The following is a 14738-nucleotide window of genomic DNA, read 5'->3' as shown; positions in this document are numbered from 1 at the left end:
CAGATCTCAGCTCACTGCAAGCTCCGCCTCCCGGGTTCCCACCATTCTCCTGCCTCAGCCTCCCGAGTAGCTGGGACTACAGGTGCCCACCACCTCGCCCGGCTAGTTTTTTGTACTTTTTAGTAGAGATGGGGTTTCACGGTGTTAGCCAGGATGGTCTCGATCTCCTGACCTCGTGACCCACCCGTCTCGGCCTCCCAAAGTGCTGGGATTACAGGCTTGAGCCACTGCGCCCGGCCCCTTATGGCCTTCTATTGGTCTCTGAAGTCCCTGGAGATCTTCTTCAGTGCCAGCTCCAACTCTGTCCCAGACCACGTCACGCAAGCTCTCGGCTTTCCTTCTATCTTCTCTACACTCCCTTGAAATCCCAACAGACAAATGCCAATACAGCAGAAGGTGAACAATGTAGCCAAAATAAATACTTTCTAGTTCAAGTCTTTAAATAGGTGTTTTATCCTAGAGGATTCTTCACTGAAAGCTGATCAGCAAAATCCCAGGACCACGGATCTGACAAAACCCATGTCAGAACAGCGACCCATGAAAACAGTCTGCTGCCTACATTAGAAATTACCTGGTAACTGTGTCAAAAAGCTATTAACACACAAAAAATGTACATATTAAACAAGCAAATCCTTCCAAATGTATCATCAACCGCACTGTAAAATATTGCACATGACAGTCAGTCTTTTCATTTTGTCTGTAAGGGGAACAAAAAAAAAACACCCAGTCTTCAGATGCCTGATTCAGTCTAAGCTGGCAGTGCCACAGCCAAGGCAGGCACTCATTCTAGTTCAGTGCCATCAATGCCCAATGGCACAAGCTGGGTGCTGAGTGCATGACGGGTGATGGGGAATCCCAAATGTCACATCTCAGTCACAAATCTCTGCGGTCAGAGGGGACTGGGTTGCATGTACAACACGGGTGGGGAGCCCACACTACTTGAAGGACTTCGGAAATGCGCGTCCGAGGAGCTCGGTGTGATCCCAATCACGGTATCATTCTGGGGCACTTCACCTTTCAGAAAGTCATCATCTTCATCTTCCACTATCTCCTGCAGAAACATCAGAACTCATCAGTAAGATCACCAGTGCTGACTGAAAAGCTTTCAACAATTCCTTCCTCAGGAAGGTGTTAGGTCTGTAAAGATGGTGAAGAAAGTATCTTAATTTCAAAAGAAAGCCAGTGTAGTGGCACACGCCTGTAGCCCCAGCTACTCGGGAGGCTGAGGTGGGAGGACTGCTTGAGTTCAAGAGTTCCGAATCTAGCCTGGGCAACACAGCGGGACCATGTCCCTAAAAAAACAAACAAAACAGAACAGAACAAAGCTCCCTCTGAGAAGCACTTCCTTCTTACCAACATACCCATATACCTGCTCATCACACGTTGTAATCATTTGTTTAAAGTCTGACTTGCAAACAGATTTGAAGCTCAGTGGGGACAGGAAACATGATGAGTCATTCTTGCCCAGTGTTAGAGCTCTTGTACCTAACACAATGTGAATGAATTACACACCCCTCGACAAACGCGAAACATAAAGAAAAAGATGAAATGAGCTTTCCAATGGTTCCTTATTAAAAACAACAACAAAAAAGCCATCTTGAAGCTGCTTTTAATGCAAAAACAAATGTGCTCCCAAGCAACAGAGCAGCAAAATTCTTCATCACTGGATTCTAACTTTCCTCTCTAACTGTAACTGTCTCAGCTCTGCCTCGTGTGACCTGGAGGGTATGTTGCAACCTGCGTCTTCGCCACCCATCCATGAAGATATATAAAACCAATGGAAACTGCTGGGGCAATTTTAACATGAGTCAACTGGAGATTGTTACTTGGTGAGAATGTGCAAGTAGCAAAGATCTAAATTTGGTCAGCTAATTTGTAATTAACCTTCGCTTCTCATATGTCAATATGTGAGGTGTCTCGTTTAAGCAACTTATCAAAAAAAGCCACAGACTCTACATAACAACAAAACCTGGGTTTGGAATTTCATAAAGGCAGAAGGAGTAAGACACGGTTTCGGTGTGCTTTTTTAAAGAGAACAGAGTCTTGCTCTGTCGCCCAGGCTGGAGTGCCGAACTGCATTTACAGCTCACTGCAGCCTTGACCTCCCACCTCAGCCTCCAGAGGAGCTGGGACTACAGGTGTGCACCACCACACCCAGATAATTTAAAATTTTTTTGTAGAAACAGGGTGCCGCTGCATTGCCCAGGCTGGTCTCAAGCAATCCTCTGGCCTTGACCCCCTAAAGTGAGGGAATTACATGCATGAACGACTTGCCGCTTACTGTCTGACTGTGACATGAAACCAGAAAGAAGATTCCGAGAGAGTGTGCTCAATCAAACACAAACTGACCTTTTTCATGGGTTTCTTGAATTCCTGTAGCTCTTCAGCACTCATGCCTTCCCATATCTGATAAATAGGATCAATGAATTGCTTTGACCTGTCAACAAAGATCACATTTCAAAGTCAACTTAAATACTTCAGCAGAAGTCAAAGCTAGTTTGGATCTTTTCTCACAAGACCTATTACCCAAAACCAAGAAGTGAAAACTACAGCTCAAATAATTACATTAAAAAAACCCGGCTGGGCGCGGTGGCTCACGCCCGTAATTCCAGCACTTTGGAAGGCCGAGGCGGGCGGATCACAAGGTCAGGAGATCGAGACCATCCTGGCTAACACGGTGAAATCCCGTCTCTACCAAAAATACAAAAAATTAGCCAGGCTTGGTGGCGGGCACCTGTAGTCCCAGCTACTTGGGAGGCTGTGGCAGAATGGCATGAACCTGGGAGGCGGAGCTTGCAGTGAGCCGAGATCATGCCACTGCACTCCAGCCTGGGCAACAGAGCAAGACTCCATCTCAAACAACAACAACAAAAAAACCCTCTATGTAAATGCTGTAACCAATGTGGCTCTTTCTGTATAAGAGTTCATTCACTCACACCAATGGAGTATTGAACTACCATTTTTCATCTTTCCATTTTCAAGGGAAATTGTTTCTAAACTTTACAAAGACTGACAAGTCAGTTATATATAGTATATCCAAATGAAGATGAAACTAATATTCTGGAACTCTCTTTTTTATATTTCTGTAGTAATTTGCTGAAAAGTAAGTCTAGGAAAAACAACTAATCTGGTTTCAGTCAACCAAGACTTCAGGGACCAGACAATCCCAGATGGTCATGATGCTGCTAGTTATTTTAGAAACCATAATAAGCAAAAATCCTGCTTCCTTATACAAGTGCCAAGTTAAGGCCGGCCCAGTGGTTTTCTAGAACAATTCATCTACATAAATCGTGTGTGTGTGTGTTTTTTTTTTTTTTTTTTTGAGACAGAGTCTCACTCTGTTGCCCAGGCTGGAGTGCAATGGTGCAATCTCAGCTCACTGCTGCAACCTACACCTCCCGTGTTCAAGTGATTCTCCTGCCTCAGCCTCCCGAGTAGCTGGGATTACAGGCACCTGCCACCATACCCAGCTAATTTTTGTATTTTTAGTAGAGACAGGGTTTTACCATCTTGGCTAGGCTGGTCTCGAACTCCTAACCTCAAGTGATCTGCACACCTCAGCCTCCCAAAGTGCTGGGATTACAAGCGTGAGCCATTGTGCTCAGCCAATCGTTTGTTTTTTGTTTATCCTGTGCAATAGAATGGGATGTGGTTTCTAGAGGAAGGAACAAGGCACTTGACAGAAAATTATGCAGCAAGAAAAGACAGTACCCTCCCCTACCCTGGCACTGTTATCCCCATAACCTTATATGTTTAAGTAACAGTTTAAAGAAAAATAAAAAATAAAACAAAAACCCTTGGTATCAATCTGGCTCCTAGTGAGGCAAAGATCTAACAACTCTGGGGTGCCTCCACCACTCGGCAAGTCCTGCTAGGCATCCTCTACTTTGGGCCTGTGAAATATACGCAGGGAGACCACGAGACACTCATCAACAGCGAGGAAGGGCCACTTCCAGTGAAGAGCCCTAAATCCCAATCTTGGGAAAAGTAAACATGTATCACGTATAAATCCACCTCCTCCAGCGTCAAGGTTTAAAGTACCTACCTTTTCAGCACACAGGGATCAAAGGGGAAGAAGGTGTCCAGCGGGTTTGTGCAGGTCTGCACTGAGTCTCCTCCAGCGGTACTTCTAATGACTGGCAGCATCTGGCGATTGTTCCTGTCAATGATGGTGTAGCAGAAGACAAGCTGGTACTTACTGTGGAACAAAAACACAACACAGAGGCATTAACATGCTGAAGTGACTCTGTGCAGATGTGAGCTGCGTGTGACAACTGTACCCACCACAGAGAAACTGCTGAACATAACAAGTGCTAGTAAAAATAACAATATAAAGCAGAAAGTAACACTTCTAGAGTACTGTTCTCTGGGTCTTCTATTTTCAAGTTTGCTAAGGAGAAAGAAAATGTGGCTATCACTCAGAATGCAAAACTGGGCTTAGATTTTACTGAGTAATAGCTATTACTCATTAAAAATAACTGTTCGCAAGGCAAAACTCTTAGATTCCGTAACTATAGGTGTCTTTATTTTTACTGTTTGCAAAAGAATTAGAGGGTTGGTGGAAAAGGGATTCAGGAGTTACTCAGGAGGAAAGAGTGGTTGGTGAAGAGACTTGCTGAAGAAGCACTGAAGAAGAAATAAGCCTTTACTGAAGGAGGGACACGGGGTTGACTAAGTCATGACCTCAGAAACAGGCTAGACATGCTGAGTGAGAACAGTTAAATGCATAGAAGAAAGCATAAAATTAAAAAAGACAATTATGTTTTTAATTTTTCTGGTAGTTGTCTCTAAACGATTGAGCAACTTGAAAAATTATTTATTGGACAGCTTCTCCAAGATGAGGACTTAGATCTCGCTTCTGTCACTCTCCACCTCAGGTTCTCAGGTCACCATGGCAACTTCAAGTCACATACTTCGGTTTCTGTCCTGTTAGCCGAGGCTCACGGCACTTGACCCCTCCTCCTGGTGGAGGACACAAACCACACTGGAGGGTGGTTTGCACTATCAGGTAAAGTTGAAGATCTGCATCTCCTACAACCCCGCAGCTGACCGCACTTCCAGGTGTGTGACAAGGAAGCATGTGTCCACACACAAGGACACACACACAAGAATGTTCCTGAGCACTAAAACATGAACACAGCCAGCCGGGCACGGTGGCTCACACCTGTAATCCCAGCACTTTGGGAGGCTAAGGCAGGTGGTTCACTTGAGCTCAGGAGTTTGAGACCAGCCTGGTCAACATGGTGAAACCCCATCTCTACTAAAAATACAAAAATTAGCTGGGCGTGGTGGCAGGTGCCTGTAGACCCAGCTACTCGGGAGGCTGAGGCATGAGAACCGCATGAGCCCGGGAGGCGGTGCTTGTAACGAGCTAAGACTGCGCCACTGCACTCCACTCTGGGTGACAGAGCAAGACCTTGTCTCGGAAAAAAAAAGACAAAAACTAACAGATGAAATCCCAACAAAGATTCAATAAAAAAGATTCCCAGAACATAACACAGCAGTTAAAATCAAAATAAAGCTTTGTGTCAATATGGTTCAATCTCAAAACTGTCAAGCAGGCAAAAGCAACAGCTACAGAATGGTACACACCTTTATTTACCATATCTGTACCTAGGCAGAGACCTTTATTTCATTCCCCTGCTCTCAGCCTCACATGGCATCACACTCTGTACCTCCAATGCGCATGCCAACCCCAAATCGAGAGCCCCTGGACCAGGTGGTTCACAAATGCAGTCCTCTGTCCCCACCCCAAGAATATACTAGGGCAGCGGCCTCTGCTTTCTTCATCCGTCCTCACTCTTCAAGCTGCTCACCATCTTAACCAACGTGCTGAAGCCTCCACCCGCTCACCGCTGCTGCTTGTCGGTCTCTTGATGCCTTTTCCTAATCCTTTACTATCATTGAGATCTCAGAAGAGAGGTTACCTTGAACCAGATGCCTAGCAAAGGAGAACTAAAGAGGCTGAAGGAGCTCAGCAAGCTGCTGGCCCTTACCTGTTGAAGATTATAGGCTATGATCCGGACTGAATATCCTCATTAAATACTCAATTCTCCAATTCACTTTCTCCATAAAGCAGAGTAACTTAGTGAAAGCTTACAAAGGAGTCAGGCTACATTTAAATCTGTGCCGCCAATCTAGCTCTGTGACTTCAGGTAAGTGATTTCACCTCTCTGTACCTCCACCTCCCCACTGATAAACAGGGTTTCATCCTAGAGGGTTGTCTGAGGATCAAATGAGTTCTACGTCAAGTGGTGAGAACTGCCTGGCACAGAGGAAAGGCTATGAATTAGCCATAGCTACCAGACCTGAGAGAACAGTACTCTCTAAACCAATCTCTTACTGGTCAACATTTGCCTCACGTCCAGTTTATTTCTGTTACTGTTTACAGGAGTCACTCTAATAAGCATCTATGGCTTTGCCCCTCTCAGCTTACTGGCTGCCTTACTTATTTCAAAGTGCCTAGGCTTCTGCTGAATTATGCCCTTTGGAATAAGAAGTAGTAGCAATTTCAAATGCAATTAAAGTACAAAAACAATAGCTGTATTACAGCATTTCCTGCAAGGACTGGGTTGTTTTTGTTTAAGAGACAGGGCCTCATTCTGGAGCCCAGACTGGAGTGCAGTGGTATAATCAGGGCTCACAGCATCCTTGACCTCCTGGGATCAAGTGATCCTCCTACCTCAGCCTCCTGAGTAGTGGGGACTACAGGCACAGGCCACCACACCCAGCTAATTTTTTTAAATGTTTTGTAGAGACAGGGTCTCACTATGTTGCTCAGGCTGGTCATTAACTTCTGGCCTCAAGCAATCCTCCCACCTCAGCCTCCCAAAATGTTGAGATTATAGGTGTCAGCCACCATACCTGGCCTTTTATAATGTTACTAATTTCACAGAAATTTAAGACTCTTATAATACTAGATAAACATAAATAAAAATATTTTAAATAACTCCCATCAAGAAAGTGTAAATAACTTACTTTGTGATTGCAGCAAAAAAATTAACCACCGAGGGCAGGCAAACCTTCAGGGGATTTAGCTGGCTCATCACTATCCGCTGAAAATTCAGACTCTGGAGATACCGCAAACCTTTGGTTAAAAAAAAAAACAGAAGTTTTTTTAGAGGTACAAATATAAGTGAAAAGTGTAAGATATCTTTAAAAGCACAAATTATCACACATTAAAAAAAAAAAAAAAACACTTGCAGAAATGCTTTAAATAAAGGTCCATGCAGATAGTCACACCATCTATGGCCCAGAAGAGTCTCACTAGGCTAACCACATTCATTGATCACCAAGGCAGCTTCTCTAAAGAAAACTCAGGAAGTAGCAGGCTGTAAGATTCCATGACAATTGGAAGTTCATACGTTTGTAAGCTCAGTATACGCTGAGTTAATACAGAGGGGAAAAAATACCTTGTGATTTGCTTTCAACTAACGATCATTACAGGCAACAAAACAAAACAGCAATTTGATTCTAGCTTGCACGTCTCATTAGTGAAGCTGAGCGCTGTTTTCAGGTACACAGTAGTCATTTGTAGTTTTTTTTGGTTTTTTTTTTCTGAACAAGAGAACTCCAAATGTGCCTTCTACATCAACAGAAGGCAAATTTAGACAGAAACCACTTTCTTAATGAATAAATTCTCTCCTACATGAGTAAAAGAAAGACATCACATTTATTTTAAGAGGCAAGCTGACCAACTTGTACTTAAGTGTATTTTCTTAGGAGTTTCTTTGATGCATACTTTGATAAAAATTACCTAAATGGGATGTCACAGCTTACAAAAACAAGATCTTCAATTCAGATTCCTGGCATTAATTTATGCGAAGAAAAGCAGAGCTTGTATTTACTTACCTTGTGATAAAACCTCATCCGACTAGTTCATACAACAACTTTTTAGAAGCATGTAGAATGTAGGTAAATATATATAACGCAACACGTACAACTTTCAGTTTAGAGCTCTGGCTGTTAACCCAAGGAGACTGTGTCCCCCGCAGAGGACACATGGCAGGGTCTGGAGACAGTTTTAGTTGTCACAACTGGGGGTGGTCGGGGACTGCTGTTGGCAGCTAGTAGGCGGAGGCTGTTAAACATCCTACAGTGCAGAGGACAGCCCCCAACAATGAAGGATGATGCACCCAAATGTCAATCGTGTGAGGTTGAGGGACCCTGCTTGAGAGGAAGTGGCCCACAAAACCATGTGAATTATTCATAAACATAAACAGAACAATTTACAATGACTTATAAACACTGTTCTTGGAGACTCTCTTCAACTAAAATACACTAATCTACTAAGTTTCAACTGACAGATTTGAATTATAAGTAACTATTAGAAATTTGCAAAGCAATACTGGTGAATTAAGTCTCAAGGCTTCAGGCAGAGTTTAATCTATACAAACCCAAACTTTAGGCTCAGCTGAACTTGGCTTCGGTTTTCTAATCCTGCCAATAACCATGTGATCTTGGGAAAATGACTTCCCTGCGCTTTGGTGCTGTCTGTAAAGGGAGAATACCTGCCATTTACTGGGCTGTTACAAGGACAACAAAGAGAAGGTGCATCCACCTGAAGCTTTGTACAGGGCGCTGGCACAGCCCAGGGCTCAGCCTCACCTCTGGAGACATCTTCACATTTCAAACCTTCAAAAGCAGAAACCTCTTTCTTAACCTCAAATCCATCTTAAGGGGTTTGCAGGGGCCTATGAGCTGCTTGAAATTATTATTAAAAGTTTGAGTGTACATGCAGTTTTCTGAATCCAGAGTTTTTTTTGTTTTTTTTGTTTTTTTTTTTGAGATGGAGTCTCGCTCTGCCGCCCGGGCTGGAGTGCAGTGGCCGGATCTCAGCTCACTGTAAGCTCCGCCTCCCGGGTTTACGCCATTCTCCTGCCTCAGCCTCCGGAGTAGCTGGGACTACAGGCGCCCACCACCTCGCCCGGCTAGTTTTTTGTATTTTTTAGTAGAGACGGGGTTTCACCATGTTGGCGAGGATGGTCTCGATCTCCTGACCTCGTGATCCACCCGTCTCGGCCTCCCAAAGTGCTGGGATTACAGGCTTGAGCCACCGCGCCCGGCCGAATCCAGAGTTTTTAATAAAAATCTCAAAAAAGTAAAGAATCACCACTCTAAGGGTGACAAGAACACAAGAAAATCCAGTCCCGCACTCCCACAACACTGACCTTCTTTCAGGTTTCTGCTCAAAAGCTGCTTGTGTCTAAAAACAAAGGTGTAGAACACAGCTTGGCAGGCTGAGTAAAATGGTCCATGGAGAGCAACGTCGCAGAATGCCTTTGTTCCCGAATCCTGGTTATTAAGGTATATGTGCAGCCAGTTAACCAAAAGATCTAGGCACGATTTTACAGTACTAGAGAAAAGAAAAATTCAAGTTAACTTTATACTTCATAAAAAAAACCAGAATAACATAAAAACACACAACTGCCTTTCATTACAAACCACGCTAAGTTCACAGGTTTCTTTAAATAATACCTATGGGCACAGAGGAAAAGCAAAGAAAGGAAGGATATAGATGGGTGCGCAGGAAGACAACCTTCCAATTACAAGGCAGAGTAGCTCTGACCTTCTAGGAACAGGTGAGCCCCTAAGGACGTCCCAAGGAATGGAAAGCAGGTTCTCCTAACCATCTCAAAGGCACCCTCTTAGGGTGACTGGCCAAATAGGACAAGTTCACCAACATCTCCTAAGAGAAAGATAGTCTGGTGGACTTCAGTATTCCCTGATGCATCCTAGTCAAGTCCTATGGTCAATAATTTTGTGGTTGGGGAAGGGTTTCAACAGCATCCTTGTCCAAAGATACCTTCACGGGCCACTGGAAGAAACTGGCCTTCTAGATAGGTCTATTACCTTTAAAAGGGTTTTTCTTCAACTTTAACAGATACAATAGATTTGGAACGCAAATGAAAAAAATGATAAACCTACAAAAAGAATCAAAACAGTATACAACACTGTTCTCTATCCACAAAAACAAATGGATCTTTAAGTGCGACCACACAGAAGAGATGACAAAAGCCTTACATACGGGGTTTTATATATAAAAAAAGGAGACACTTTATTCTAAAATCACTGCTTAGAAATATAAACATCTTGCACAGAGTAGGAATTTTATTCACTTTAAAAACATACCAAAAAAAGGGAGATATTTCTGACTTGAGACAATGCTATATTCTTTTTAAAGCATGATATTAAAAAGTACTTGGAAAATTAGGCTACTTACATAAGAGGAATAAATTTAGCTCTTGCCAAAAAGCTTCCAATATAATTTCCAGCAGCCTGCCTGATGATGGCAGGATTACTTGGATCCTGCAATTTTTTCCAGAGATGTTCCAAAAATGCCTCTGCAAATCCCTATAAAAAGAGAGGGTGTCGGTGTGATCTTTTTTAATGCCTAAGATAATCTGGCTATCAAAATCCTAAGATTTTTACTTCACCAATGTAGGGAAAAGTTCTAGTATGCCATGGTCTTCATTTTTTAAACACGTTGAGAGAATAATATTAAAAACAAAAGGCATCTCAGGTGTTAATTCGATGGATCCCAAACCTAGCTAAGCATCAAAATCAACCTGGTGCCGGGCGCAGCGGCTCACACCTGTAATCCCAGCACTGTGGGAGGCCGAGGCAGGTGGATCACCAAGGTCAGGAGTTCGAGACCAGCCAGGCCAACATGGAGAAACCCTGTCTCTACTAAGAATACAAAAATTAGCCAGGCATGGTGGCAGGTGCCTGCAATCCCAGCTACTTGGGAGGCTGAGGCAGGATAATCACTTGAACCCAGGAAGCAGAGGTTGCAGTGAGCCGAGATCATGCCATTGCACTCCAGCCTGGGTGACAGAGTGAGACTCCGTCTCCAAACAAAACAAAAGAAAATAAAAAACAACAACAACAAAATTCAACCTGGGAGGTACAAATTCAATAGGTTTGTGACAGGGCTTTGGAATCTGCATATTATAAAAGCTCTTCAAGTGACTCCGATGTCAGCCAGAACTGGTGATCAACAATAACCCGTATCCCATGGAGCTCCACAGGGGCACTCCTGTGAGTGCAAAGCTCCCTTCCAGTCTCTGCACACACTGAACTCAACCATGAACAGAAACACGGACTAACGTACAGCTGGTATTTCAGTAATTCCGCCAATCATGGAAAAAAACAGACACAGCTTCTCACCAAAGGGAGTAACTTCCAAATTCTCCTAAATAGCGCTGTTCTAAAGCTAGGCGTGCCCATGGGGACAGACAGAATTCAACCTCCTTTCCCATGACCAACACTCTCCTGACCTCTAGGAAGCCACAAAACCACCGCAGAGAAGGAAAAACTTTCTATATTCTCTCCCCAACCAAAAAAAAAAAAAAAAATCCACAGCCTAACATTTTTAAAATTCTAGATTAATAAGTTGGTTTGGGCTACTCTTTCCAACTTAACCCTTGGAAAGAATAAAGGAAATACAGTTAATTACCCCACGAGATTTTAATAGAGAAAGGCTTAAGGGAAGAGCACCACCTAGTGACCAAAAGGCAGGATGACATTTTCGGAGCACCTAGCTGGGCTGGGAGGCAGCAATCTGTTTTCTCTCCAAGTGTAATGGGAAGGGATGTGAGCCAGGCACAGTGGTTCACACTTGTAATCCCAATGCTTTAGGGGGCAGGAGACGGGCAGATCACTTGCGGTCAGGAGTTCCAGACCAGCCTGGCCAGCATGGTGAAACCCCGCCTCTACTAAAAATACAAAAATTAGCCAGGTGTGGTAACCTGTGGTCCCAGCTACTCGAGAGGGTAAGTCGTTTGAGCCCAAGAGGCAGAGGTTGCAGCAGTGGGCAGCAGAGCGAGACTGTGTCTCAAAAAAGAAAGGAAAAAAACAAAGAAAAGAGTATGCGATTTTATTAAGCAGACTAGCAAGTAAGCTCAAGGAAAAGAATTATTTACTTCAAGGTCTCCATCCACCCCAGTTTTTAGGGAAAAATTTCGAGCAAAAACAAAATAAGTTAAGATAATGTTAATCACATTCTTACCAATTTGAAACTACACAGGTAAAACATGAAAAACTGCACATGGCAGGAGGCATGGGTGGGCAACAGGAGTTTGTCAAAGATGTTTATCAGGTCGCGATACAGATCCTTTGTTTTGTTGTTATCAACCTTACCTACGGAGAAAATTTGTCATCTCAGTTTTTATAAAGGCATAATTTCAAGTTTCATCTGCCAGATTTTTCATAAGGAACACAATACCATTAAAAAACAACATTATCCAGCCAGGCACAGTGGCTCCTGCCTGCAATCCCAGCACTTTGGCAGGCCAAAGTGGGAGGGAGCCCAGGAGTTCAAGGGCAGCCTGGGCAACATAGTGAGGCTCTGTCTCTACAAAAAATCAAAACATTATGGTGGCATGCCTGTGATCCCAGCTACATGGGAGGCTGAGGCAGATGAACCGCTTGAGCCCAGGAGGTCAAGGCTGCACTAAACCATGTTCGTGCCACCACTGCATTCCAGCCTGGGTTACAGAGTAAGACTGTGTCTATTAAAGAAAAAAAAAAAAAAGACGTTAGCCATTAAAATATGATTAAAACAAAAATGCTACTTTTAATTTGCACAGATTTTCCAAGTATAATAATCTAACACCTGCAAGGAAGCAGGTCCTCACCTCACACACTGTGGCAAGGTCAGAAATGCAAACCCTTCTGAAGGGCAATTCTACAATTCGTGTAGCAAAAGACCTCTGATCCAATCATTTTACTGCTAGTAAACAACTGAATATAATGGCACAAGGATGTTCATTATAACTGTTACTTATAATGGTGAAAACAGTAAGAGACAGTTAAACCCATGTGATCAGTAACATTCACTATTAAATTTTTTTTTTTAGAGATGGGGTCTTGTTATGTTGCCCAGGCTAGTTAGTCTTGAACTGCTGGCCTCAGGTGATCCTCCCACCTTGGCCTAGGTATTGGGATTCAACAACAATTATTTTAAAACAGGCAATGATACGAGAAAATGTTCACCTTCAGCATCCATGTAAAGGACAGATTACGAAACATTTATGTTTAGTGTGACCCCCAAATCCACTAAAAAATTCACTCCTACATATACACACGCTAACAGAAAAGGGAAAAACATCAAACTTCAAAATGCTCATAACGGTTCTCTGAATAGAAGAAATGTAGCCATTTAAATTGCTTTTATCCTTTCCTGTAGTTTCCAAATTTTCTCTAATCAACATGTATTATTTTCATAACAGCAAGACCGTTACAATAGTAATGCAGTCAATTCAGATTCCAGTTCTATTATTCTGACTCACCGAGCTCATCTTAAATCTTAGCAATGTGAATGGGAAAAAAATCTGTTTTTGCATGGCAAAGCCTTTAAAGTTCCATGAAGGCAAGAAGCACATATAGTACTAACACTGGCACCACAACGGTGCCAGGGAAAGACCCTCTAGACTCAATACATAACAGAACACCATATATTAGTGCCCTCTACACTATTCTTAAATGCATTCAGCAACCTGAGCGTAATTTGATCTAAAACTGGCCAAACTCCACAATCTTTCAATACAACAATCAGTGAAAAGACGGAAGACAAATATAACTCAGCCAGAATCCTAGTCCCAATTTCAAGCTATGTGACTGGCAAGTAACTTGACCTCTTTAAACCATCTTAAACTCATCCTCAATAGATATTTTTACAGGATTTTTATTAGTACTAGAGATAATGGATGGAAAATGCCCAGCACAAAGCCAGGTACACTGCAGGTGTTCAATAAACAGTAGCTAGGGTGATTTACCATCTGCATAGCAGACGTCCTTCCTGTAGGACAAAACCAAAGACATCAGGATGTCCAGGCGCTCAGCTACAGGATGCACCATGTGGTCGAGCCGTGCAGGACCAACCTCTGTTTCATGTTTAGTTTCTTCGTCTTCATCCTTTGAAGACAAAAAGTAAATACTAACATTAAAAAATTCAATGTGGGCTGGGCACAGTGGTTCACACCTGTAATCCCAGCACTTTGGGAGGCCGAGGTGGGCGGATCATGAGGTCAGGAGATCGAGACCATCTTTGCTAACATGGTGAAACCCCATCTCTACTAAAAATACAAAAAATTAGCTGGGTGTAGTGGCGGGCGCCTGTAGTCCCAGCTACTCGGGAGGCTGAGGCAGGAGAATGGCGTGAACCCAGGAGGCGGAGCTTGCAGTGAGCCGAGATCGCGCCACTCCACTCCAACCTGGGCAACAGAGCGAGACTCCGTCTCAAAAAAAAAAAAAAATTAAATGTGAAAGTGGTTTAGGTGATTATTTCCCTTAAAAGATAAAACAAAGAGGCTGGGCAAAGCAGCTCACATCTATAATCCCAGCACTTTGAGAGGCAGAGATGGGGGGGATCACTTGACGTCAGGAGTTTGAGACCAGCCTGGTCAACATGGTAAAACTCCATCTCTACTAAAAATACAAAAATTAGCCAGGCATGGTGGCGCACGCCTATAATTCCAGTTACTCGGGAGGCAGAGGCAGGAAAATAGCTTGAACCAGGAAGTGGAAGAGGCTGCAGTGAGCCGAGTTCATGCACTCCAGGGGCAACAGAGCAAGACTCCGTCCCCCACCAAAAAAAAAAAGGAAAACAAAGAAATGGACCAGGCCTGTGATGACCAAAATTTTGGGAGGCCGACGAGGTAGGAGGATCACTTGAGCTCAGGAGCTTAAGACCAGCCTGGGCAACACAGTGAGACCTCTACAAAAATACAAAAAAA

At 43.4% G+C, this 14738-nt stretch overlaps 1 protein-coding gene across 1 annotated transcript in view; it reads right to left on the bottom strand.

Moving 5' to 3' along the window:
- Window positions 1-239: 239 nt before the first annotated feature.
- Window positions 240-14738, bottom strand: part of RRN3 (RRN3 RNA polymerase I transcription factor homolog (S. cerevisiae)) — a 19327-nt gene continuing 4828 nt past the window's right edge. The window contains exons 3-10 of the mRNA XM_011928741.1: window positions 13779-13917; window positions 12011-12141; window positions 10223-10353; window positions 9171-9355; window positions 6979-7087; window positions 4046-4198; window positions 2350-2437; window positions 240-1051 (exon numbers count right to left, since the gene is read on the bottom strand). Of these exons, the coding sequence (XP_011784131.1) occupies window positions 890-1051; window positions 2350-2437; window positions 4046-4198; window positions 6979-7087; window positions 9171-9355; window positions 10223-10353; window positions 12011-12141; window positions 13779-13917 (1098 nt within the window). The 3' untranslated portion in view covers window positions 240-889. The remainder of the gene's footprint in view (window positions 1052-2349; window positions 2438-4045; window positions 4199-6978; window positions 7088-9170; window positions 9356-10222; window positions 10354-12010; window positions 12142-13778; window positions 13918-14738) is intronic.

The sequence above is a fragment of the Colobus angolensis genome, unplaced genomic scaffold (genome assembly GCF_000951035.1).
Source record: "Colobus angolensis palliatus isolate OR3802 unplaced genomic scaffold, Cang.pa_1.0 Scaffold792, whole genome shotgun sequence".
NCBI classification, from domain to species: Eukaryota; Metazoa; Chordata; class Mammalia; order Primates; family Cercopithecidae; genus Colobus; species Colobus angolensis.
The sequence above is the reverse complement of the archived record's forward strand: the minus strand, read 5'-3'. Positions and strand labels throughout refer to the sequence as shown.